The sequence below is a fragment of the Gossypium hirsutum genome, chromosome A06 (assembly GCF_007990345.1).
Source record: "Gossypium hirsutum isolate 1008001.06 chromosome A06, Gossypium_hirsutum_v2.1, whole genome shotgun sequence".
Lineage (NCBI taxonomy): Eukaryota > Viridiplantae > Streptophyta > Magnoliopsida > Malvales > Malvaceae > Gossypium > Gossypium hirsutum.
Window position 1 is genome coordinate 127581318 of NC_053429.1, and position 26598 is coordinate 127607915.

The following is a 26598-nucleotide window of genomic DNA, read 5'->3' on the forward strand; positions in this document are numbered from 1 at the left end:
TTGTACTTGTGAGTTTATATGGCTAAATTTTAGTGATTATTTGTTAATTTTATGAATTTCATGATGTGTTATTTCATATGTATTAATGATAAAATCGTGAATAATGTAAAAGCATGAAAATTGAATAAATGATCAAATTGAGCATTTCAATTCAGTGACAAGATGAATTGAAGGAAAAGACCATAGTTGGACCATGGCAACAAGTGATAAGTGATAGCTTCGGCTACACTTATCTGATCAAGGATAAGTGAAAGTGATAAGTAATAGCTTCGGCTACACTTATCTGATCAAGGACAAATGACAAGTGAAAAGTGGTAGCTTCGGCTACCTGATCAGTGAAAAGTGGTAGTTTCTGCTGCCTGATCAGTGAAAAATGGTAGCTCCGACTACCTGATCAATGAAAAATGGTAGCTCCGGCTACCTGATCAGTGAATAGTGGTAGCTTCGGCTACAAGTGACAAGTGATTTCCGTATAAGACCATATGTGGGATATGGCATCGGTGTGATATATGCTACTGTATAAGACCATATCTGGGATATGGCATCAGTGAGATATGTAATTCGTGTAAGACCATAGCTGGGCTATGGCATCGATATGTGATATGTGATTACGTGTAAGACCATAGCTGGGCTATGACATCTATATATGAAGATGTGTAAGACCATAGTTGAACTATGACATCGAGTAAACGAAGTACTCAATTCCGTAAGACGTTCACTAATTTGACAAGGTTTAGTAAGTGTTACATGGAATTATGTGATACAGGAAGTACGAGTTGATAAGATATGAGTATAGAACTTGGTTGATAAATGAATTCATTTGTGATTATATAATTGTTCATCTTGAATGTATTGTCCATATGTATTGATAATTCAAACGTATTAATGAATAAAGTTCCGACATGGAATAAATTGAACACGAGACAAATAATTATGAAATTGAACTCGGAATTCATGAAAATGATGGTTATTGATATATGGAGACATGAGACATTGGTATATGAATATGGAAAATATTTGATAAATGTGTTTATTCATAATTATGGAATTATATACCTCATGTGTACTATTTGCATAAAAATGATATTTCAAATACTTTGGTTATTTAAGCTTAAATATGAAACAGTATGAAATCAAGATAAGTTGTTATAAAAATATATTTAGATTACAGAGATATAGCTGATATAAGTTGTATGATTACATAACGTGAAATTGTGTATATATATGAGAAATTTAATGAGAAATGAGCCCATACACGTTTCTTGTTATTTATATGAAGTGTACGACTGACAAGGGTTATGAAGTTATAAACAGAGAGTTACATAGGTTGAAAACACGGGCATGTGACTCTCCAAAGTGTGAAAATTTTCTAAGTGTTGTAAAAGTTTCATATGTTTACGGTTTGGTCCCGAACCACCCTGAATGTATGTTTTGGGCCCCATAGGCCCATATAAGGGACGGTAAACATATGTATGAAAGTTTTTAATTTAGAAGAAATTTTATGGCTGATTTTTACATGATTGATCATATTAAGTTCGGTAATGCCTCGTACCCTATTCTAGGCTCGGAATACTGGTAGGGGGTGTTACAAGTGCGGAGTCAAATGCTAAAAAAAATTCATTTCTAATAGATAATGCTATGAAGACATTAGATACAAGAATTCCAATTATTTAGCTTATTGGATCATTGTCTAAGGCGAAACTTTTTAACACATTAGGGCATCCCATTAGTAAGCTGACGTGAGCCGATTCCCCCGATTCTGATATTATTAACGATTTGTGTGTATATCCAAAAATCTTTCTCATTATCACAATGGATCTTTAAAAAAAAAAGTTTGTATTGAATAAAATATATACTTTGGTTTTTTTGTGTTATAACTTTGGCTCATAAACACAAATGGTCAATACAATAACCATAGTTCCTCTCCAATCCATAAATAGGAGAGTAATGCACTTCAGTGCACTCGAATTCACGTCCTCCTATATTGACAATAATAACAATACCATTTGAGCTAAGACTCAATCGGTACATCTAACACTCATTGAACTCTAATAATTGTGAGAAAATAATTTTTTGCTATTAGATATTTAGGTTCAATGCATCCATGAACATCATTGATGTACCCTCCCACATGCTAGTTTTAAATTTAATAATTTAGTAATCTAGTTTCTTTTTCCCTTATTAGACCAATTATCATTTTCGGCACGGGATTTAAATTTATTTTTTTGCTTAAAATGTTTCGTTAGTCTGTAGATTTTAATAAAATTTAAAATTTAGTCCCTATATTTAAAAAATTTGAAATTTAATCCTTCAATGATTTGATTTAAAAATTATAGTCTAATAATTGAAACCGTAAGTATTTTTTTTTGTCGAAATTTATCAAGTTGACATATTGATTAAGTTGCCCCCTTGTGATGTGTCATATGATTGACAAAAAATAAGAATAGTAAATTAACAAATTCTAACAAAAACTACCAACAATGATAATAAATAGAGTAAGACTTTTAATTTAAAAAGTAAGAGTATTGAATTTTTTATTTGACATAAATAAATTAACATGTGTTTTTTTTAATATCTACATTATAAAATTGTATATTTAATATAAAATACATAATATATAAATATATATTACAAAGTAGAAAATAGGTCAAGTCAGATTATGCTTGAGCATTAAATGTTGCAATCAAGCTCAACCCATATTTTAAATGAATTTAAATTTTTTTTTCTCAAATTCTTTTTTCAAGTATAATAGATTCTCCACTGATTCCAATCGTTTCAGTCGGTGCACACTATTCCAGTAATAAACCGTTGCAACCAACTCTTTTTTTCGCTTTGATCGCGGGTGCTGAAACATTGTGCACATGCTGGTGCATCAATAATATCAAAAAATATAAAATTCCTAACTTTTTACTGGCTCGTACATGAATATTTTACATTTCAAATTTATTTAATGTCATTCGTTTGATATTTGTAAATAATTTTATATACGTATATTAAATATTTTTTAAAAATATCGATAAATTCAAAATGGTACACCAAAACAGACCGATATCGATGTGCACTAATTTCTTTATCAATGCGATATCGACTATCTTAAACTAAATTTTGTCATATTTTGTGTGAAACTTTGAACTTCAAGGAATAATCCAATTCTTAAAACAAATTTAATTGCAACAATAACAATATCCATCAAATGGTGTTCTGATAGGCGTTCTAATGAGTCACGTTGTGGTGGAAAAAGTATGTAAAATGAATTAACAGCATGTGGTTCACAATTGGTCAACAAAAAAATTCATTTTCTGTCTATTAGCTAAACATTGTTTTCACACTTACCAAAAGAATGAACAATAAATATAACTACACAAGCAAAACGTTTTTATTAGTTGTTTCGTAATTTTCTGAACTACGAAGGTTCCTTTTGGAATGCACTAAATTATGGGAAAATCTAGAAAAAAAAAACTCTCTAAAAATGTAGTGAGAACAAATGATGAAAATAAGTTTTTAAAGCGTGAAAAATAAATTTTTTAAAAAAAAAGATAATATAAGGGTCTGTTTGATTGTCAGTAAAATGTTTTCCGTAAAATAATTTCTGGAAAATATTTTACTTTTCAGTAAAATGATTTACTAGAAAATATTTTCTGCTGTTTGGCAGATTTCCTGAAAATATTTTCCGGAAAAGTTGTTTTTACATATATTAATATATATTAATAAATTTGTATATTTTAAATTTTTTTTTACATATATTGCAATAATTTATTTATAATAATACTCAATTATTAAGATACAATATTAATCGTTATAAATTGAAAAAAACTAATATCAAATAAATTATTTTGTAATTGTGTTAAAAAAATAAGTATTGAATAATTAAAAAAACAAATTACTGGAAAATCGATAAACAGAAGCAGTTTTCTACCGGAAATGAAGAAAGGAATGAAGGAGGCGATTGAGAGGAGAACACGGAAAATGTCTTACGGAAATTGAAAGGGTAAGACATTTTCCCTAAAATGTAACCCATTTTCCCTTGTTTTGGAGTACATTTTTCAAATGGAAAATATTTTCCGCCAATCAAACGCTGGAAAAATTGGAAATGATTTTCCGGAAAATCAATTCCGTCAATCAAACAGACCCTAAATTTTCTTTATAGAGTTATATATATTTGATAAGAAAAACTGAAAATTTGAGAGAATTTTTTTTTCCTATCCATTACTTAACAGAGTTGAAAAATGAAAGAAAATAAAATATAACATTTAAAAAATGTACAATTTTGAACTAACACCTCTCATTTTCTCTACTCTTATCATTTTAATTTAGAATGTTTAATTTTTAGGCATTAGAATAGAAAATATCAACTCTCCAATTTTCTTTCTTCTCATTTTCTTCCTTACCAAACATCTCATCTCCATTTTTTCATTCAACCAAGCACAACCTTTGATGTTACTTGGTAAAGTGGAAATAAAATTGGAAAGAAGAAAAATTGAAAGAGTAAAAAAATAAAAAGATGGAATATATATATACACATTTTCTTTCCATAAATGTGTTTGGTAGGAAAAAAGAAAAAATTGAAATAAAAATATTTTTCTTTCCATCTAATGCTTAGTTAGAATGGAAAATAAACATTTCTCTTGAGTTTTTTCCTCTCACTTTTTTTCTGTACTAAGCACACTCAAAATTTATTTTCTTTCCACTTTTTCACCAAACCAATTATACTCTTAGGTACTTTTTAATAATACTAAAATGTTGGTGGTTTCTGTTTTAATGAACTCTTTTATATTTGTTTAAAGGCTTCAAATTATATTGAGGCTCTGTTGAAGGTAATTGCTTATAAATGTTGTGTGTATTAAACCGTAATTAACTCAAATGTTCTCTTTTAACAATGTTAAAAAATCAATGACAATGATATTAAATATTATAGTTGTTGAAGGAGGTCGACTTATTTGAAAAAATTCTACCTAAGTGTCGTTCATTGATCCAGCGACTAGTCTTCTAACAATAGAAGGCATTATTCCCCCAATGAAAATTTTGTCTCTCGTACTCTACTTAGAGCCATTGTGTTGAGTGATTGGTCAGTGAACTCGACTCATAGAGCTTAAGTGATACCATGGTTGCAAGTAAGTGGCTTAAGTATCTTAAGTTGATGGTTTGAGTCCTTGCACGTCCAAGTGAGCTCCATAATTATTCACATGTCTTATACTAACACTTTTCCTAAGTCTTGCAAGTCCACCAAGCGCTCTTGACTCTATGAACCAAGCCCACCAAACAACTCCTCATTAGAGTATAAGGGACAACCTCCACTAGGGAACAATACTTTCAATTGTTCGAGGACCAGTCAATTACTCGACAAACACACTTCAAAAACTTGTCCTACAAGAGTTGACCCCCCAACTATAGTATCTATATTTTTATGTATATCTTAAGTTATAATGTTTCATTACTAACCATCATATTCTTAATAACCAGTAGAATCTTAATTTTTCATGTATACCGAATATTATAGTATTAGATTTTTTACAACCACATTCCAATTTGACAAATAGGCATAATGAGCCTCTGAGATTAAGGGCCAATTTAACATTGTTTTAAAGAAAAGTTTTTGGGACAAAAAACATTGTTGAGATAAAAACATTGCTAAACAATATGCTTTTGAGCTTTTCAAAAGCATATTTAGGACAAAAAAATACTTTGCAAAAGTATTTTTTTAACCAAAAGCAAAAGCAAAAAATTTTAACTTTTCTTCAAAAGTGCTTTTTGTTCCAAAAATGCTTCTTAAAAGTAATGCTAAACTTAAGACCCATACAAAGAATCTTAAGTTCAGAGGAAACCTAATCTTGAATGGGAGAGAAACAGTCAAGAACCATCCTCGATGGTTTTGTTCAAGGAGACCACTTCCACGACAATAAGAAAAAAAAGGCAACGTAAACCACCGTGGATATTGGTAAGAAAAATGACAGGATCACGAGCCAACCGACCCAAAGACGAGGCTTCAACCACCAAGTTCTCAAAAATGGTGCGTGACATCGCCATTTCACAGCCTTTGTCTGGTGGCACAAAGGATGAAGTGAAAACCTGCATAAAAGGTTATCGGCGATAAGCCGAAACAAAAACTAAAGAAATTCCAGTAGAAAGAAACGGCATGAGAGCCACACTTTGACTACCAAAGGCCATCAATGACGTACAATGGCTCTAAAGTAGACATGTTCATGGGCTAAACTATCTGTTCAAGCCCAAAGACTCACTTGAAATTTGAGATGATTTGAGTAAAAATATTAAACTCGGAAAACAAGCTTGACAAAAAAAAAGTTCGTTTAAAATATGACCAAGCTCAAGTTCGAGCATTCAAGGCTCGAGCTTGATACCTAGCTCGATCTATTTTCAACGTTTATATATAATACTATAATGTAAATATTAAAAAAATATTACATGTCTATATATAAAATTTTAATAAATGAAAAACATATAAATATATTAAATATTAAACTAAAAATAATATAAATACTTTTAAAAAGATAGGCAAACCTAAGATCTACTTGGGTTAGCCACTTATAAATATGAATAAATTTTGACAAAATTTTAAATCCATATTTTGGGTCAAACCGAATTTGAATAAGTATAAAATATATTAATATCATACTTAAACTCAACCGAAATTAGGTTATATAAAATGTATTAATAACATGTTCAAACACGACCTAACCCAAATCTGACCCATGAACACGTTTACACTCAAGCCATCTAGTGATAAAAGCAAAAGGAGAAAAGGAAGCTAAAACAAGGAAGAGAAGCAAAAGAACAAAGGAGGAAAAGAGGGGGCATGAAAGAGAGAGCAGCCAACATAAAGGTCAAAAGAAGACGGTGTGTGGTGAAGCACCAGAGGATGGCCGTGACCCGTGAAGAGAAAAAGAGAAAGGAAGGGAGAAGATAAAACCAGGGAAGGAGGGGGGAGAAGAAAAGAGATGTGAAGACTAGAGAGAAAAAGGAAAAGATGACCAACGGTTTTATTCTGAGAGATAAATATTTAAAAAAGTCGTTAATAAAATTACTTACAAATTATGTCAATCTCTCAAAATAGAGTCGTTGGCCATCCCTTCTTTTCTCTCTAGTCTTCTCATTATTACAAATCGTCTTCCCTCTAGTATCATTACAAATATTTATATAAATATATAACATTCACATTATTAAAATTTTATATGTTAGATATCATAATACATATAAAGTAATTATCAATATACTTAGATTAATGTAAAAAAAGATCTAAAATAAACAATAAAATTTACATAGTAATAAAATCAAAGACAAATATTATGATACGCATTATTTTTTTATTAATAAATTTATAATTTGACATATTTTTCATTATTTCTAAAACATCAAATAATCCAAAAAAATTTTATTAGATATAATCTTTTAGCCTAAAATACTAAATGGCCCTTTTCTATTCTAATCTTATTGCTATAATTGTGTTTAAATTCAAACACATAACGCAGAATTGATTTCAATCTTAACGCAACTGCTATTTTTAATCTGACTAAAGTAAATATCATCGTCTACCCAAATGAACCCTAAGAAATAACTAAGGTTAATGTCATGAATTGAGTGATACTAAGTCAATTAATGAATTAACAAACAATCAAAACATTAATAAAACAAATAATAATTAGAATTTCATCCACTCAAAATATACATAACTATACGAAACAGAAGAGCAGATTATCAGAATGAATAAAAGGCATTCAAACTAATACCGGACAACATCCTGGAGGCAGTCGTAAAAGTGCGCAAGCTTAATCTTCTCTCGGCCAGAGAAGATTGCCTCCGCTGCTCCACCTTGTTCTCCTTGAGCTGCCATCTCAATCAACATGTAAAGCTTTTTTATAGGCATCTACAAGAAAGAAATGCGGGAAAACAGGTGAGTGTTGTATATTGACACAGAAACTTAATACAGAGAGGAGAGGCCGGGTTTCATCTGTTCAGTTTATGGGCTCAAACCATTGTCTACACCGTGATAGAATGTCCACCTAGAATCTAGGATCGGATTTCCTCGAAAAGGAATTCATCATGGAGATCATATATCTGAACCACAAATTTCTTTGAAACAAAACAGATTATGACACTTGACAGATGTTTTCCTCGCCATGTTTAAACATGCAAGCATGCACTCATCTAATCTCCATCTATTTTGCCACCGACTCTCCATTTTTCTAAAAGTACCCATGTCCGACACTTATGTTCAATACAAGGAAAATCTTAAGAAATCTGATCATAGTTGTGACTCTTATTCAACACTCACACCCTGAATTTGAGTAATATTAATCTCGAGCCTACCTGAATTCTATATTCCTCCAACTCCACAATCACTTCAAACATGCAAAAATGCACATTCACATGTGAAGAAGAACAAATAAAAAGAGGCGCTTATAAATGAAATAAAATGGGGCAAGTTGTTTAAACAAGATACCTAACAGTTCACCTGATTGAAGATGCAAAATTAACATCCACTATGCAACTTCAAATGAATAACGTCCATTTTTATTAAGATCCATCAGATTGCCATTTAAATTATATTTCTATAATGAAGGAAAATACCAGTAACAAAACATCTGAAGAAAAACATTGCAATACGAAGAATGTCCTCAAATGTGACAAGAGGGTAACTATGTTTAAACTCACATCATTCAGCGCTTCAGCAGCTTCACTGATATCTTCTTCAGCAAATACATTCAGTTGTTCCAACACCTGGGGTAGAAAAAGCGGATAAATAAATTTAAATCCATAACTAAAAGAAAAATCATTTTGCTTCAGAGTTCAGGACAAACATGACAGTGAAGCATTGAATCAGAATCTCTTCTGCTTTTGGTCGAAGAGGTGATCAGTAAAACTATATAATTGCAAAGATATTTTTTCACCTTTCAGTTCAATTAACTCCCAAGTGTCTCAGCTGCTTTTATAAAAGAAGGCAGCTTTAAAAGTTACTAAGCGCATTTTAGTACTGTTCCCTAAATTTTTCTGCCATTGTGGTATATAAATATTAACATTAATTGGCGCAGATAAGCACCAACAAGCCAAAATATCATACCCCTAGATGATTTCTGGAAAGAAACAAAATCTATTACCTTCTTTGCATCATCTGTCTTCAATGTAGGAAGATGGTAGGTGACAGAGAAAGCATCACAAATGCCAACTGAATCTAAGAAACCCACCTCACTAGTTGTACCTATCACCAGAAGTTTTTTCCCCTGCAAAAATTAAATAATTGCACATTTAAATGAAAATGATTAGATTAAAAACTAAAAATTGAAGTTAACAGAATTCTTAATTGCTTGTTGGGCATCTGATTTGGTTAACATATGAATCGTATCATATCTTCAACTATGCTTATGATTTAACTAGTAAGCAGCACAGGGTTCCTTGATCAAGAGGGGTGCAAAAGCAGAGGTTCATTTTTTTTCCAACAAAAATAAGTGTTCCCCATATAACCATGCAGAGTACTCGAGTACAATAAAATACTTGAAACAAGGGAACAAAAGGAGACCTTAGGTGGAAGACGTTTGAGAAGGACCAACAATGTCTGAGAAATTAAATTTGAAAAACGGGGCCCAATAGCAACATACTCCAGTAGCCTGCAACAATAGTTAGAATTATTTCTGTCTACATCGCTCATTTCAAGTCAAGATGTGTAGCATAAGTTTCCGAGTCCCCCTACCTTTCTATGTCATCAAGGATAATGATGCTCAAGGGTGACTTGTATGCATCCTCAAATACCTGTCACCATATACTAAATTCAATAACATCCTTAAGTTTCTTTATTGTCCCCTAATACAGATTATTCTAGCTTGATTTTTTATAGGTAAAAACACTTCTCCAGTCCTTCTCAATTTCGATATTGAGCAAATTGGTCCATATCAAAGAAATTGAAACAATATAATCCCTGTCAATTTCAAAAGTGAGCAACTAAGGACAATTAATCACAACAAACTAACGTTTTCCGTCAATGTACATAATTTTGGTTAATATGATAACAAATTAAGCCCTCAATGTTTACATGTTCCGTAAATTTGGTCCTAATTCTAAAAAAATATATATCTTAAAAAGAAGTATAAAATTTTTAAAAATCTAGAAAACTCAAAAAAAAAACTTTAGCTTCAAAAAAATATATAAACATAGATAGAATGTGTAAAACTTTGAGGGCTAAATTTATTATTATACCAATCAAAATATGTAAAATTGATAAAATTGATGAAAAACATTTCACTTTTGAAATTGACAGGGATTAAATTGCTCCAGTTTTTTTGAAAGGGACCAATTTACTCAATATTGAAATTGAGAGGAACCGGAGAGATCTTTTTACCTTTTTTATACATAAAAATTCATCAGTTTCCAAATCTAGACCAGAAAATCTTGTATATGTGAGCATAAAATAGCTTACACAAAAAGTAAAGTTCAAGCTTAGGCCAAAAATTATTCAAATAAAAATGTTCATATTGCTTTCACAAACCTTGACAATCTGTGCGCATTTTGTACTCTCATGAAGACCAATCATTGATTCAGCTGAGACCTAACATATAATAAAAACATGAACGTTAAACCAAAAATAAAAGCAATATATTCATACATGCAATAGGGCTAGAGCTTACTATCTTGACATATGGGAAATCACTGTCAATGCCAACAGTAGCTGCCAACGCTGTTTTACCACTGTAAAAGTCAACCTAGTGTGTTAGGTTCAGTTAAAGTTAAAACAAGAAAATGTAAAACAAAAAGAAACGTATGATGCCTACCTTCCACTTGACCCTTCTAAAAGACAAGTAACAAGAGGACTTCCTTTGCTTACTTTGACCTGCTCTACCAGTAGCATGGCTCTCTGATAAATATGCTTGTGTCGATCACCACAATACACCATGCCATTAAGCCTAAAAATTATATCATGTGAAATAATTCAGGAAAAGGTATCAAAAACAAAAGATATGAGTTTCTGCTAGGAGAATTATAATAAATCTAGATTCAAACAGAACAGAAATCAACATCTTGCAATCAAAGAACTGAAATTTGTACTAATTTGAACGGAACAAATCACCTGCATCGCTCAAGGTCATCAGTGGAGGCTCCAAATGCAGGAACGATTTCTAGGAGTGCATTGAGAAAATCATCCATGGTAACTTTAATGTTCTCTTCGTCCACTGGCTTTGTTAGATCATCCATACTTACTTGTCTATTCAAAGCAAAAGACACTGCACTTTTCACCACACCTTCAAGCTCGGCTCCACTGTAATTCTTTGTACGAGCAGCTGAGTAACAAAAAAAAAAAGTAATTAGAAACTTGTAAGGCCTTATCAAATGCAGGATACAGGGCAAATCAACGTCAACACCATGCTGATATGCTTAGGAAGAAGTAGTAGCCAAGCCAGGCACATTGAGAAGATAATTGTAAAGATATTACTCCAAGTTTGATCACCCTGACGACCCTGGAGAATATTTCACAATCTATTGAAAAAAAAACCTAAGTAGGAGTAAAAGAGAACTTTAAAAATCAACCATCAAGAACTGTCAGCCTTCATATTTTTTTGGAGCAGATGGACAGTAGGATAAATGAACCCACTTTTGACATTCTAACAGTTGATTCTCCCATACAAGAAAAGAATGTAAATCCCACGACCATAAATTACTAACAAACATACCAAGCTCTTGAAGGTTAACATCAGGAGCAAGAAAAGAATTCTCTTTCATCTTGTTTGTGTGGATCTGAAGAATCTGCAAACGACCATTTTCGTCAGGAAGACTTATCTCAACTTGAACCTCCAAACGTCCTGGCCTACAGAAGAAAAGTATTCAAAGATTTAGCTGAGATCAAGAGACAAGACAGGTCATAAATGTAACTGCATCAATCATCACAAACCAAAAAGTTCGCAAAGCACACAAAATTATGCACATAAAAAATTACTTAGCTTGCAATGCAGCATGCTTATTCCAGATCATAAGTATAAACCCTATTCATAGGCCATCAAATTCTCCAAAATAACTAACAGTTTGTTGTAACTATAAAATGCATCAATATTTTGTTTCTAGTCTTTGGTTGTTAATCAAGCTTCTTATATAGAGGAAGATCCAATGTGACAAAGAGCTAGACAGATAGCTTGCTTTTTGCATGTGTGTGTGTGGGAGAAAGAAGGGAGGGATGGAGGACGGAGGGAGCAACCTCAAAAGGGCTTCATCAAGCAGATCCTTTCTGTTGGTCATTCCAATAAGCAAAACATTATTTAGAGACTCCACTCCATCTATCTGAAAAGAAAATTATTCCTTTAGTTAAAAGTGTCATATTAATAAGACATGGTTAACACAAGAACCAAGAAAATGACACAAGACAAAGAGTAATGATTTTTAAGACTAGGAAGCTGTCTCTGGGTCTAGTTACTGACCTTGGTAAGCAGCTGGTTCACAATGCTGTCATGAACACCAGTACCATCTCTAGTTGAGCCTCTTGACTACAAATAAACCACATAATTCACTAAGACAGTTCAATAATACAATTAAACAGATTCAAATAAATTGTCTAAATACTCTTTAGAATTGAATCTTTATACATAACTAGGCCACATAATATATTCCTTCACATATCAAGAAATAAGCTTGCATCTAACTTAAATAACTCCTTTGTGAAATTTCCCCCGATTTTATTAGCATCTTAAACACAACAACATATATACAAGGATACAAACATAATTATTTATCCACATCAGAGAGAAATTCTAGGACTTAAAAGCTATAGCTCTTTGTAACAGTTTTATCATCCACTGCTTCTATTTAAAGAACACGGCTTAGAGAAAGTTATAATGTAAAGATTCTCCAAAAAACAATTTAAAATGTAAAGGAAATTAGAAGCATCAAATAAAAGAAGGTGAAAGTATTACTGATCTGAGGGATTCCTAGAAGTATATTAAAGCAAAATTGTACCTTACATATAGCATCAATTTCATCAAAAATTATGACATGCAAATCACTTTCGTCACCTGAAAAGTTGAATGAACGTGAAATGTCACTACTTTATTAAAAGAGTTACTCAAAACACCAAACTAGTGGGCAAATTTCTCTTACCACGAATCCTTTGATCATTCTCAGCATCTGCAAATAGGTCCCTAACATTCTTCTCAGTTTCACCAACAAACTTGCTCAGGACTTCAGGACCGTTAACGATCTAACGTATACAATTCACCACATTCACAAACATAATAGTCAATAAAGTCAAATGCAGCATCTATGAAACATTTATGCAACCAAAAACCCTTAAAACAGGACAAGACACAATACAGCAGAATTTGCTAAAAGTAAGTTATAGACTCATTTATGAAAACATCAACAGGAGCATGGAGACGACAGTGAATTATGTGCAGTTCATGGTCATATATATTGAGATGAATGTTGACAAAAACATAAATTTTGTTCCATCTGAAACATGAATAATCAGAACTAAAAATGATCAAGAAGCTAAGCTCAAAGAGGTATAAACTGTGTTAACCAAAAAAGTAAACTAATCTCCAAACCTTTGGTTCCTTTCCATTCAACATCTTTCCAATTTGACGAGCCATGAGAGTTTTGCCAGTACCAGGAGGTCCATAAAGCAGCATGCCTTTTACATGTTTAATCCCCAACCTGGAAACTCAAAAGCTTTCCCATCAGAATAAATAAATAGGTATATGACACATAAATCATATGCTTTCAAAAATAAGTTATATTACTTGTTAGTTACATGAGGAGGAAAAACACGGGATGCGAAAGCTCTCCGAAATATATCAGCAAACTCTGCACTTAAGCCACCAATACCCAATGATTGTAGATTAAACTCTTTCTGCCTAAATATGCTACTACTGGCAGCTTCACGTTGATTGACGATCTGAATTGCAAAACACGTCAATGAGCCATCAAAGCAATATGAATCAAGTTGATTAAATTATAATCTTGATATGTAAATATCACACAAATCTGATATCTCTGAAGGTCAATGATGTCCAACGATCAGAACTATATTAGAAATATATATATCTACATATATATACACACACATTAAGCAAAGCAACTAATAACATATTAGTAAATAACCTTTATTCCACTTGAATTTTGTGCTTCGAAGATAAAGTAGGTATCATTGGAAATCATCCCCCTTTCAGGAACAACAGAAGTTTCTTGCCCCTCTAGTTGAGCTTGGTTGATTGTGAAAATATAGTTATTACCATGATACTCAAAAGTAACTTTTTGCCCAGCTGTCATAACCTGAAAAAAGAAAGTTTTCCATGAGTTTAACAAAAATCATCCAACCTGTCATCTATGGATAGGAACAAAGTTTTATACATGTATGCATGGAGGAGAAAGGAATCAGCAAGCAAGCATTTACCCTTGATATAAGAGGAAAATAAGAGGGCTAATGTCATCAAGTAAATTGTGCTCTAAGTTCAAATTGATGTAGGAGCGACAAGACATTGATGTTTGCATTTCAAACAAAATTATATGACAGTCCCTTTGTTATAAAACAGGGAATTGATGAAGGGAAATATAAATTTCACAGTCAGCCAATCAAAGCAAAAAATATTGCTGACAAGCAAGCATTAACAACAAGCAAACAGCGGACAACTCTACCTGATTCACAAACCTCTTTCTAAGCTGGTTAGCCAGATGAACAGCATCAACCTACAAAAACAATACACATCATTTACTCCACTGGCATCAACTGAGCAATGTAATATATCATCTAAGATAACAAACTTATCATAATGCATTGAAATTCACCTGTTCACTTTTAGTACCCTTCTTCACAAATTCCAACTCAACCCTAAGCAATGCAAGGTTGAAATTTTCAGGTGGAACAAATCTGCAGTTTGAGGAAAAATTTGTTAGTGACTAGCAACAGTTTGGGCATCAAAAATTGAAAGGTATAGTTAATTAACCTGCTCACTGATACAGTGTCACCATTAGAAACCTTCGCAAGCCGACGATGAATAGCATTAAGGGCAATATATTTACTGCGTATGCTTTCATGAGGAGTATTTTTAGGTTAAAGGCAACAAAGCAAGTATACAACCAGCTACAGAAAGAAAAAGATCACAAAATTCGAGTACAATGAACAACAAGCTTAAAACTGAAAATAAGATTTCCAAACATGGATAATCATCTTATTTTAATCGAAAAGAAAAAGCAAAAAAAAAAAAATTCCTATTCTTAATTACGTGAAAAAAAATAAAAAATTAATAATTAACTTACATCTACTAAATTATCCATCGCAAACAACAACAGGCAAACTTTATGACTTCAAATTTCATATTTCACTCAAACTTGCAGAGTATATTTAATTTTTAACAATACATAGAGATTAACAACTAATTTTCAACTCAAGTAAGCAAGGAAATGACCATAAAAAAATTTATGAAGAATGCAACAATAACGTATCATCTAAACTAAAAAAATAAGATTTCCAAACATGGATAATGATCTCATTTTAATCAAAAAGAAAAAGCAAAAATAAAAAAAAATTCCTATTTCTAATTAAGTGAAAAACAATTAATAAACAACTTACATCTACTAAATTATCCATCGCAAGCAACATAGACAAACTTTATGACTTTAAATTCATAATTTCACTGAACTTGCAGAGCATATTTAATTTTTAACAATATATAGAGATTAACAACTAATTTTGAACTCAAGTAAGCATGGAAATGACGATCAACAAAAATAATGAAGAATGCAACAATAACGTATCGTATAAACTGAGATTCAAGCTGTGAATCAATTCACCAAAGAAAAAAAAAGGATATGAGATGGAAAGAACAAAGGCATCGCCAACATTAACAAGGAAGAGTCTGGAGCCAGGGACGGCGAAGCTCTGAAGATCGGACGGTGAGCAGTAAGCAAGATTAGTAAATGCGAGATCTGGAGACGGTGTACTGGTGACAGTCATGGTGGCAACCATAGATGATTGCGATCCGAACCAGCCCGCCATTTTTTTCCCGTTTGCTGTTTGTATGCGAAATGTTGATGAACTTTTTAATTTGTTTACTGGAATTTATAGAGGAAATGAAAGAACATTAGTTTACTTCGGATCAAAGAAATTGACTAGAAAATGAAAGGGTTAATTTCATTATAAGTCCTTACACCATAGCTCAGATTCTAAATTTATCCTAAACAAAAAAAAATCAATTTAATGATAATATTTGGTACACTAAGTGAAAATATATATAAAAAATAAAACATATCATTAAATTGTATTTTAAAAAAATAGAAAAAGGCATGTCCACAAACAGGGTTAAAAATTTTATATTTGTCTTTAAATTGTATTTAAAAATAATTAAAAAAATAATATATGTGACAAAATTTCAATTTGCTTATGGAGTTAAAATTATTATTATATTATATTTTTTAACATGTTGTATCTAAGTTATTCGTGCAAATACGAACATGTTTAAAGTTTAATCTACATAATTTAAATAGTTATGATGATAAATTTAGCTCTTAATATTTACTCATTTTTCACTTTGATCCTACTTTTTTATTGTTTTGACCATCAACCCAAGTGTGTTCTTTTAGATAAAATTTTTGACTAAAACATTAAATTTTTAACGACATTGATGTAACAACTTCCTTAGCAGTAAATCAGTTCTTCGTAAAAGAAATAATAAAATTTATTTTTTAAAAATCATTGAATTTTAAAAGCTTTGTAAAAGATATTTAAAAATGTTTGTCAATAATGAAGTATTTTACAATTTGAATAGTTAGGGTCGAAGTTAGAAAATTTTATAGGGGAACTGAAATTAAATTTTAACTTTTACGATAGTAAAAATGTAATTTCACAATTTGAATAGCTCATACTTTATCATTCTTAAATAATTAAATCAATCAAATTTTTATCATTTTAAAGAGGCCAAGTGCAATTTTATCATTGCTAATATAGAATTTTAAAAATTTAAAAGATCTAAATAAAAAAATTTATTTTAGGGGGCCGAGACCCCTGTCAACCCATAATATGACCATGTGAACAAATAAAAAATTAATGAAATTGAATAAATAGCTTGTTAAACAATACCAAATTTAAGCTAATTTAAATATTTAATTTTATTATTGAATTTATAACATGAATGGTTACATTTTTTTTCTAATTTTTATTTTTATTTGTTATGCAATGATTGATCAGTGGTTCAATCAATGAACTTGTTATTATTTAAATGACATAATTAATTACTTATTTCCAAATCTACCCTTGAGTCACAGTATATAGTATATCAGTTAAAATAGGTAATAAGTTGATATATTTTTCACAAAATTAAAATTTAGTCCTTTTATTTTAAAAAATTTAAATTTTAGATTTAATTACTAGCACTATTTTTAAAATTTATTGCTATGACATTTTAAAATTAAAAAATATTTACTTGCTAATGATATAATTTTTTAAAAATAGTAATGTAATGAACTTAAATTTTAAAAAATAACTTTAACATTGTTAACAATTAGATTTGAATTTTGAAATATGAAAAAGTAGAGGATTAAATTCCTAGAAATAAAATTATAGGGACTAGATTTTAAATTTACAAAGAGAAAACTTATGATTTCCCCGACATTGGGATAAGGATCCGATCCAGTCCATCCGGGTCATCCATATTTAATCGTCTCGTTTCACCGCCCGCTCTTAATAGACTCTCAAATTCTCCCACTCTCTCAAGTTAGGGTTTTACTTTCAAAATTTCCCTTTAAACGAAAGCAAGAAAAATTCCCTGTGCGAAACAGAACCTTAAAGAACCCTTAAATATGGAGGACGACAGTGAGTACGATCCACAGCTAATGGAAGATGAAGACGACGAGGAGATCACGCAGGAAGATGCGTGGGCGGTTATCTCTGCTTACTTCGAAGAGAAAGGTTTGGTGCGTCAACAGCTCGACTCGTTCGATGAGTTTATCCAAAACACGATGCAGGAAATTGTCGATGAATCGGCTGATATCGAGATCAGGCCCGAGTCACAGCATAATCCTGGTCATCAGTCTGACTTCGCTGAGGTTCTTTCTTTTTCTTTTTGTTGAATGAATGTATAAATTTCGGTTACTAGGTTGGATTTAGTTTTTATTGGAATTTGATTGTAGGTTATTAATGAAACGAGAAAGTTCTAGTTTAGAAACTGTAGTAGTTAATTGTGTCGTTAATTCGAAGTTCATCTTAAAATTCGTTAATTTCATGTTTATATGTTAGGTTAAATCTTATTAATTTAGCGCTAGAACTCAATTAAAAAGATAAGGTAAGCAATCTTGAAACTCATTAGTGAAGAGAAAATTTAGAACTGAATAGCAAATTAACTGCCGAAGCTACTTTACCATGATAGTTGAAGTCCTTGAATACTAATATCTTACATGTTTTTCTATGGAGGAAATTGTTTCTTTTCAATGTATATTTTGTTTGCTTGGCAGTTAGCCCCTTTAACTCTATATGGATCTAATCGAGCTCAAAGTGTCTATGTGCTTAAGTTGGTTGTTTCTTTTGTTTGGTTTTCTAAATACTAGTGTCTATTTGCAGACTATCTATAAGATTAGCTTTGGTCAGATCTATCTAAGTAAGCCTATGATGACTGAGTCGGATGGTGAAACTGCAACTTTATTTCCAAAAGCTGCAAGGTTGCGGAATCTCACTTACTCTGCTCCATTGTATGTCGATGTAACTAAAAGAGTTATTAAAAAAGGACATGATGGTGAAGAAGTCACTGAGACTCAAGATTTTACCAAAGTGTTCATCGGAAAGGTTGATTTCTGACCTTTCTACTTGTAAATGTGGAATTTGATTTTTAATATTGACTCTCATATTCCCTATATTTCATGTTATTAGGTTCCTATAATGCTTCGTTCGAGTTATTGCACACTATATCAAAATTCAGAGAAGGATCTGACTGAGCTTGGGGAGTGTCCATATGATCAAGGTGGGTATTTCATTATCAATGGGAGTGAAAAAGTTCTAATTGCCCAAGAGAAGATGAGCACAAATCATGTCTATGTCTTCAAAAAGAGGCAACCAAACAAATACGCCTATGTAGCGGAAGTTCGATCCATGGCAGAGTCCCAAAATAGGCCACCAAGTACCATGTTTGTGCGGATGCTTTCGCGGACGAGTGCCAAAGGGGTAAATATAGTTCTGGCATTTGGATGCTTTTCTCCACCATCTTATCATTCGATGTGGTAGTTGGTTGTAAAAGCTTATGATTTTACGGTTTTGTTGGTTTCCATGCATAAACTGCAGGGCTCTTCAGGGCAGTACATTCGTGCTACTCTTCCATATATTCGTACTGAAATTCCTATCATAATCGTGTTCCGGGCTTTGGGATTTGTTGCTGACAAGGATATATTAGAGCATATATGCTATGACTTCTCTGATACCCAGATGATGGAGCTTCTTCGGCCTTCCTTAGAAGAGGCATTTGTGATTCAAAACCAGCAGGTTCTGTTCTTCTACTTCATCTTTTTCCAGAGTTGTCACTAGAGGTGTTACTTAGGTTGAAATTTTGATTATAATGAGTGTTATTTGTCACTTTCATTGCTTCTGTATGAGCTATGTTCTGTGCACTGCTCATTTCTATTGCCACCTAGATTTTCATGTTTACCGAAGTTGCACTTTTCCAGTGTATACATTTGAATTGTTGTGTGTGATGATTATGAGATGGTTAAAGTTAGGTCATGAATTGAGATGTTAGTAATTTCTTATGCTTATGTTTTCATGTGGCATACCTTATCGAACCTTACTAACGTGGCTGTGTTGTTCTCCTCTATCTCAGGTTGCATTAGATTATATCGGTAAAAGAGGAGCAACTGTTGGTGTTACCAGAGAAAAGAGGATTAAGTATGTGCTGTGTTGCCAATTTTCTTGGGTGATGAAATGTTTAATGTGAATGTTCATAATGCTCATTAAGAAGCCTCTGAGCATCTCCTTACAGGTACGCAAAAGAGATCCTTCAAAAGGAAATGCTCCCTCACGTTGGTGTTGGAGAGTTTTGCGAGACAAAGAAAGCTTATTATTTTGGGTAGGTATAGAGGAAATTGCTGTGATTGTGTTATTTTGTTCTTATTCATTCCTAATTATTGCTCTTTTTTCCAGGTATATCATTCACCGGCTGCTTCTTTGTGCACTTGGCCGAAGGGCAGAAGATGATAGAGATCATTATGGCAACAAGAGGCTGGACCTTGCTGGTCCTTTACTTGGAGGCCTCTTTAGGATGGTTTGTTTTTTAGTTTGATAGTTATCAAAATTCCAATGCTCATCATTTTGACTGGCTATCTAATCTTTGGTTGTGATTTCTACTGCTGCAGCTTTTTCGGAAGTTAACTAGGGATGTAAGATCTTATGTGCAGAAGGTTCTTTCCCTTAACCATTGTTTTTTTAGATCTCACTGCAATTTGGCTTTTGTTTTTCCTGGGTTTGCGCTTAAAGATTTTATTGCTGGATGCTAGTGTGTGGATAATGGAAAGGATGTAAACCTGCAATTTGCTATCAAAGCAAAAACTATTACAAGTGGTCTTAAATACTCACTCGCTACTGGAAATTGGGGGCAAGCAAATGCAGCGGGTACAAGAGCTGGGGTGTCACAGGTTAGATCTGGTTATTGAGTTTTTTTAAGTGCAAATTTATATTGAATTTCCCAATCCCAAAATTTAAGCCATAGCATAAAGTACCTATACCTCCACTGCTTAGCCTTTCCCCGGTTGGAAGTCCTCATGTGATGTTCTTGTTCAATCATTCTAGGTGTTAAATCGTTTGACATATGCCTCCACGTTGTCGCACTTGCGAAGGCTCAATTCTCCTATAGGACGTGAAGGTAAGACCATCGCTGCTGTATATTAATCATCTGTCCTGCCTACTTCAACATGCATTAGCTAATTAAGCTTTTCTTTGCCAGGGAAATTGGCTAAGCCACGTCAGTTGCATAACTCACAGTGGGGAATGATGTGTCCAGCTGAAACACCAGAAGGACAGGTGAGCATTTTAAGTAAACTGCCAGATATATTGGTTGAATTACTGTCCCGTCTTACAATGTTCCAATCATAATTGTTATTTGTGGCTGCATCAGGCCTGTGGACTTGTAAAGAATCTTGCCTTGATGGTGTACATAACTGTTGGATCAGCTGCATATCCTATTCTTGAATTTTTGGAAGAATGGGGTACAGAGAATTTTGAGGTATATACTCATCATAGTTTCTAATGAATTTATACCTCCTCTCTTTTTCCGCCTTCTTTTTCCTTAAGGTTTACCTGGTTTGACATTTTCATTCAATATTCAGGAAATTTCACCTGCAGTTATTCCTCAAGCTACGAAAATTTTTGTCAATGGTTGTTGGGTTGGTGTGCATCGAAATCCTGATATGCTTGTAACCACATTGAGACGGCTGAGAAGACGGGTATTGTATTCTTTGTATTGGGATCTTGTGCATAAAACTTTAGTGAAACTGTTGCAATGATCTTTCTGCTTAAGTGGGATGTCATCTAAGAGAAACTGTTATGTTGTTTGCATGTTAATCTATGATGCGAGATTGAGAGTTGAGCTCCAGCTTGAATGAAAAGCATATACTGTGTGACATTTTAACTTGAATAGAATGATGTTTATGGGTTTGGTTGCTGATGGATCTTTAATTGTGTAGGTTGATGTCAACACTGAAGTTGGTGTTGTTCGAGATATTCGTTTGAAAGAACTTAGAATATATACTGACTATGGCCGTTGCAGTCGGCCATTGTTCATTGTGGAGAAGCAAAGGCTTCTAATAAAAAAGAAAGACATCCATGCATTGCAACAAAGGGTGAGCCACCTGTAACCTTCTATATTTCTTGAGTTTAACTTTATCTCCATCTTGTATATTCATTGTTTTTCTTCTTGCAGGAGACCCCTGAAGACGGTGGCTGGCATGATCTTGTAGCAAAGGGATTTATTGAATATATTGACACAGAAGAAGAGGAAACAACTATGATTTCCATGACCATCAATGTGAGAAACAAGAGTCTTATTGGTCAAAATCTATAGTAGTAAATAGTTAATGAACTCAGCTAATTGCTTAAATTTTGTTCCAGGATCTTGTCCAAGCAAGAATCAATCCAGAGGAAGCTTATTCTGAAACTTATACCCACTGTGAAATCCACCCTTCACTGATTTTGGGTGTTTGTGCTTCAATTATACCATTCCCTGATCATAATCAGGTATTCTTATGCCTAAGATGAACATCAATTGATCGAATTGTTTAAAATTTTTTTCCATTTTACTCATTTATTATCTATTGTTTCAGTCCCCACGTAATACCTATCAATCTGCTATGGGTAAGCAAGCAATGGGTATATATGTCACCAACTACCAATTTCGAATGGTATGTATTCCTTCTCATTTACACGATTGCACTGTCATACCTGGGAGATATCATGATTTATCCTTCCATTTTTTTACTCAGGATACATTGGCCTACGTTCTCTACTATCCCCAAAAGCCACTTGTTACTACACGAGCTATGGAACATCTCCATTTTCGGCAGCTTCCTGCTGGCATTGTAAGTTTGAAATTTTGTATTATCTGTTTTCTTAGTTACTTCTCTTTTTGCTATACCTTACAGTTGTTTTTTTGCCACTTTTTCTTTCTCAGAATGCTATTGTGGCCATTGCCTGCTATTCTGGATATAACCAAGAAGATTCTGTTATCATGAATCAATCATCAATAGACCGTGGATTCTTCCGATCACTTTTCTTCCGTTCTTACCGGTAAGATTCTATTCGTAACTTTTTATGCTATTTCTTTCTTTAGATATTAGCCTTTTGGATCTCATATTTGACCTTTTTTCTTATTCCATATTAATGTTAATTGTAAATCTCCATCCTTTGCACTTTGCAGGGATGAGGAGAAAAAAATGGGGACCCTCGTCAAAGAAGATTTCGGCCGACCAGATAGGGCTACCACTATGGTGAGGACTGAGCATGACTTCACTTGTTTGTTAATTTTGGTCACTTCAAAATTTGCTATAACATGAAGCCAAATCTTGTAATTTAATTTAAAATAAGCAAATGGTTCAATTGTGAAACCAATTCAAATTAATTCTTCTATTTTTGTAATATTAAATCGAGGCATGGCTTTTTGAATGTTGGCATATGACACAAATTGCTTTTTGCAGGGAATGAGGCATGGCTCTTACGATAAATTGGATGATGATGGTCTTGCACCTCCTGTAAGTGCAATTTAGCATACTGGTTCTACATACATGTCATTGTTGTATAAAATCGGTTGACTTAACCATTCATTCCTGAAATTTAATTTATTGTTGTCGGTTAGGGAACAAGAGTTTCGGGTGAGGATGTAATTATTGGGAAGACCACACCTATTTCACAGGAGGAAGCTCAGGGTCAAGCATCACGCTATTCAAAACGTGATCATAGCATAAGCTTACGACACAGTGAAACAGGCATTGTGGACCAGGTAAATACTTTTCAAGTTGTTGTTAGTAATACTTTTAATCACTTGTGCATCATGTTAATTAATCTGTTTGAATGGTGTAAGTGCTTGTCTTTTGGTTATTCCATCATTGCACTGACTAATTCCTATTCATGTGTAGGTTCTATTGACAACTAATGCTGATGGATTGAGATTTGTGAAAGTAAGAGTAAGATCCATTCGGATTCCCCAGATTGGAGATAAGTTCAGTAGTCGGCATGGTCAAAAGGGAACAGTTGGCATGACTTACACCCAGGAAGACATGCCTTGGACTGTGGAAGGCATCACACCTGATATCATTGTGAATCCACATGCTATTCCTTCCCGTATGACAATCGGTCAGCTTATTGAGTGTATTATGGGAAAAGTTGCCGCTCACATGGGCAAGGAAGGTGATGCAACTCCATTTACGGATGTCACTGTAAGTTGCAATCTCTTAATTCTTGGATGTTGAATAATTCCGTATTTTCTCGAATTAAGTTTCTTGATGTTCTCAGACCATGTTAAATGCATATACATGCTCTGAGACTATGGATACATTTTAATTCTTTTGGTTTGATGTTTTAGGTGGACAATATCAGTAGAGCACTTCATAAATGTGGGTATCAAATGCGTGGTTTCGAGACCATGTATAATGGGCACACAGGCAGGCGGCTTACTGCTATGATATTCTTGGGACCCACGTATTACCAACGACTAAAGCACATGGTCGACGATAAGATCCATTCACGTGGTCGGGGTCCTGTTCAAATTCTAACGAGGCAACCTGCAGAGGGACGTTCTCGTGATGGTGGTCTTCGTTTTGGAGAGATGGAACGAGATTGCATGATTGCACATGGTGCTGCCCATTTCCTTAAGGAAAGATTATTTGACCAAAGTGATGCATACAGAGTCCACGTTTGTGAACGATGTGGATTGATTGCTATCGCAAATCTAAAAAAGAACTCGTTCGAATGCAGAGGATGCAAGAATAAAACCGATATAGTTCAGGTAACCCTTTTCTTTCCCTTGTTTCATTACATCTTTCTCCATCGTCATTCCTTTTGTGTATTTTTGTTGCTAAAGAATGCTCCTACATAGGGGTGTAATCGAGCTGAGCTGAGCTTGAATATTGCCAAGTCCGATTGAACATCTGTTTTTAAGCTCAAGCTCGGTTTGAGATATAATTGAGCTACCTGAGTTCAAGCTCAATTAAGCTCATCTACCGATTTTTGTACTCAAGCTTGAGCTCAATAATTAAGCTTAAGGTTAAGAATATACATTAAAGGTAATAATGTAATTTAATAAAATGAAAATATGAAAAGCTCGATAAGTCTCACGAGCCATTCAAGTCAAGTATTACTAAGCTCGAACTCAGCTCGATAATTACCAAATTAAGTTCAAATTTTTTCGAGTCAAACTCAAGTAATTTGCAAGCATCAATATCTCATTTACACCCTTACTCATATATACCATATTGTAAGGATGGTGACAGGTCTGTTCAAGTTGGTAACTGTGGTTACTGTTGCAGTAATCTTAGTTTTTAAAAGACTGAATTGAAATAACGGAACTTCTTTGGTTCAGATTGGTTTTTGATTTTCTCGGGCTAACGTGCATGATACTGGTTGACAGGTTCATATTCCTTACGCTTGTAAACTGCTGTTCCAAGAGCTTATGGCAATGGCAATCGCTCCAAGAATGCTTACGAAGGAACCGCCCAAAGACCAGAAGAAGAAAGGAGCGTGAGATGCACGTGATCTAAAATCAGGTCAGGCTTTATTGCTCCTTATTTAGAATCCTCCCTTTATGATAATAAACACAGTGGAGATTCTGAATAATCTTATGAAATTTTTTATTTCACTTTTTATTGTCTACATAAATGTTGTACTACTATTAGTTGAATATTACATATATTATGTATTGCTAATCTTGAATTTTTTGTGGGTGTCATTACCAAATTTTGTAAAAAAAAAAAATTATATACAAACTATACTTTCTTCTAGTGTGTTATAATTTTTTTACTTCAGTGTTTTGAAAAATATGTTTACATTTAGGAGTTAAATTTCCATATAACCAATAATTTACTTATTGATTGATCTTTACATGAAATAGTGATATGCTCAGGGCATAAATCGGCACATCAAGACCAACAATTTAGTCAGCGAGGGGTTACGTCAGCAATGCTCTTGAGAAGTAATTTAGTTTGCATGGTCACTTTTTTGCATAAATATAAATATATATATATTTGCTTGGTGCTGATTCTTGAAATAGCTTGAGTTGTATCATCTTTCCCGACAAGTGGCTCACCTTTATATCATAGGTTTGGGCTTGGTGGGTGACTATTTGCCCAGGTTGAGGCGTTCTTGGACATAGGCTCTTACGGCAATTGCTGGCACGTTAGGTTTTTTTGGTAGAGTGTTAGAGGCAAGATCTCTTAGAAGATAAGTATCTTTCGTTGTTGAGGGATAGATCAACTGCTTGACGGATACGATTTTGATAGACTTCTTCGGAAGGAATTGATCCCCTCAACTAGGAAATGTGCAAATTTTTCAAAGAAAAAAACAAAAATTTCATGTCTGAACTGCAATTAATCTAAATTAGATAAAATGATTTTTTAAAATATATAACTGAACATAGGATTTTTTACAGGCTCCATTTCTGGCGGATACCCAACCAAAAATAAAACAAGAAACAAATCAAATTGACACAAGGCGATAATGTTGCTGCTTAGGATCAAACTGGGGACTTTCATCCTAAATAGTACGCAAAGAGATTTAAAATATATTTTAATAAAAAGTGTTTATAAAACTATATGAAGAGATAATTTAATATAAAAATTTAATTACAACAAAACGAGGTTGCTGCCCAATATCAAATTGGGGACTTTAAGCGTGTAAAGACTAACAAGATAAAGCAACGAAGCAGTTGACTACTTTCCATTCCATATACACAAAAAGCAACACTAATAATAACAAGACAAAATTAAATGTAAAGAGATTTTGGTAAAAGTATGTTTTCACCGCTTCACTATCTTAATGCGGTGTAATTTGATTATAATTTATTTTTATAACCTCATTACTTAGTTAAAATAGTCAGTTCTGTTACTTTTGGGATCAACGTACTATCATGGTTTTTTTTTTTTTTTGTAAATTCC

The 26598-nt window shown here is 33.0% G+C and overlaps 2 protein-coding genes across 7 annotated transcripts; one reads left to right on the plus strand and one right to left on the minus strand.

Annotated features, from left to right (window-relative positions):
• Nucleotides 1-5480: 5480 nt before the first annotated feature.
• LOC107960208 (vesicle-fusing ATPase) lies at nucleotides 5481-16036 on the minus strand. Of its 4 annotated transcripts, none has more exons than XM_041116434.1 (22): nucleotides 15798-16031; nucleotides 14931-15026; nucleotides 14773-14854; nucleotides 14623-14673; nucleotides 14089-14259; nucleotides 13728-13882; nucleotides 13533-13641; nucleotides 13087-13186; nucleotides 12946-13001; nucleotides 12411-12476; nucleotides 12191-12273; nucleotides 11673-11806; nucleotides 11072-11282; nucleotides 10776-10907; nucleotides 10632-10692; nucleotides 10493-10552; nucleotides 9701-9759; nucleotides 9530-9617; nucleotides 9111-9233; nucleotides 8668-8733; nucleotides 7743-7879; nucleotides 5481-6066 (listed from the first exon to the last, which is right to left on the minus strand). In XM_041116434.1, exons 1-22 carry the CDS (start codon nucleotides 15980-15982, stop codon nucleotides 5874-5876), a joined length of 2418 nt encoding a protein of 805 aa, XP_040972368.1. In that variant the 5' UTR covers nucleotides 15983-16031; the 3' UTR covers nucleotides 5481-5873. The 4 variants fall into 4 exon arrangements, with proteins under 4 accessions (XP_040972368.1, XP_040972369.1, XP_016751990.2 ...); XM_041116435.1 differs by having other exon boundaries at nucleotides 5820-6038; nucleotides 15798-16023; XM_016896501.2 differs by lacking the exon at nucleotides 5481-6066 and adding an exon at nucleotides 7045-7129 and having other exon boundaries at nucleotides 15798-16023.
• Nucleotides 16037-17666: 1630 nt separating this feature from the next.
• Nucleotides 17667-26019, plus strand: LOC121230897 (DNA-directed RNA polymerase II subunit RPB2). 3 transcript variants are annotated; one of them, XM_041116438.1, is made up of 26 exons: nucleotides 17667-18027; nucleotides 18539-18760; nucleotides 18845-19135; nucleotides 19253-19450; nucleotides 19785-19849; nucleotides 19944-20030; nucleotides 20105-20225; nucleotides 20317-20361; nucleotides 20458-20595; nucleotides 20750-20822; nucleotides 20904-20980; nucleotides 21075-21182; nucleotides 21286-21402; nucleotides 21643-21798; nucleotides 21879-21983; nucleotides 22067-22192; nucleotides 22279-22356; nucleotides 22438-22533; nucleotides 22626-22741; nucleotides 22872-22941; nucleotides 23149-23202; nucleotides 23307-23450; nucleotides 23587-23886; nucleotides 24033-24455; nucleotides 25077-25212; nucleotides 25557-26019. In XM_041116438.1, exons 1-25 carry the CDS (start codon nucleotides 17782-17784, stop codon nucleotides 25188-25190), a joined length of 3570 nt encoding a protein of 1189 aa, XP_040972372.1. In that variant the 5' UTR covers nucleotides 17667-17781; the 3' UTR covers nucleotides 25191-25212; nucleotides 25557-26019. The 3 variants fall into 3 exon arrangements, with proteins under 3 accessions (XP_040972372.1, XP_040972373.1, XP_040972371.1); XM_041116439.1 differs by having other exon boundaries at nucleotides 25569-26019; XM_041116437.1 differs by lacking the exon at nucleotides 25557-26019 and having other exon boundaries at nucleotides 25077-25446.
• The last annotated feature ends 579 nt before the right edge of the window (nucleotides 26020-26598 follow it).

Coding starts and splice junctions, on each gene's coding strand:
- LOC121230897 (XM_041116438.1), top strand. CDS start 17,782: ATGGAGGACGACAGTGAGTACGATCCACAGCTAATGGAAGATGAAGAC. Junction 20,981..21,074: donor CTGAAACACCAGAAGGACAG/GTGAGCATTTTA, acceptor TGGCTGCATCAG/GCCTGTGGACTTGTAAAGAA. Junction 21,984..22,066: donor TGATTTCCATGACCATCAAT/GTGAGAAACAAG, acceptor ATTTTGTTCCAG/GATCTTGTCCAAGCAAGAAT.
- LOC107960208 (XM_041116434.1), bottom strand. CDS start 15,982: ATGGCGGGCTGGTTCGGATCGCAATCATCTATGGTTGCCACCATGACT. Junction 13,642..13,727: donor CCTCCTCATGTAACTAACAA/GTAATATAACTT, acceptor TTGAGTTTCCAG/GTTGGGGATTAAACATGTAA. Junction 9,618..9,700: donor ATCCTTGATGACATAGAAAG/GTAGGGGGACTC, acceptor CTATTGTTGCAG/GCTACTGGAGTATGTTGCTA.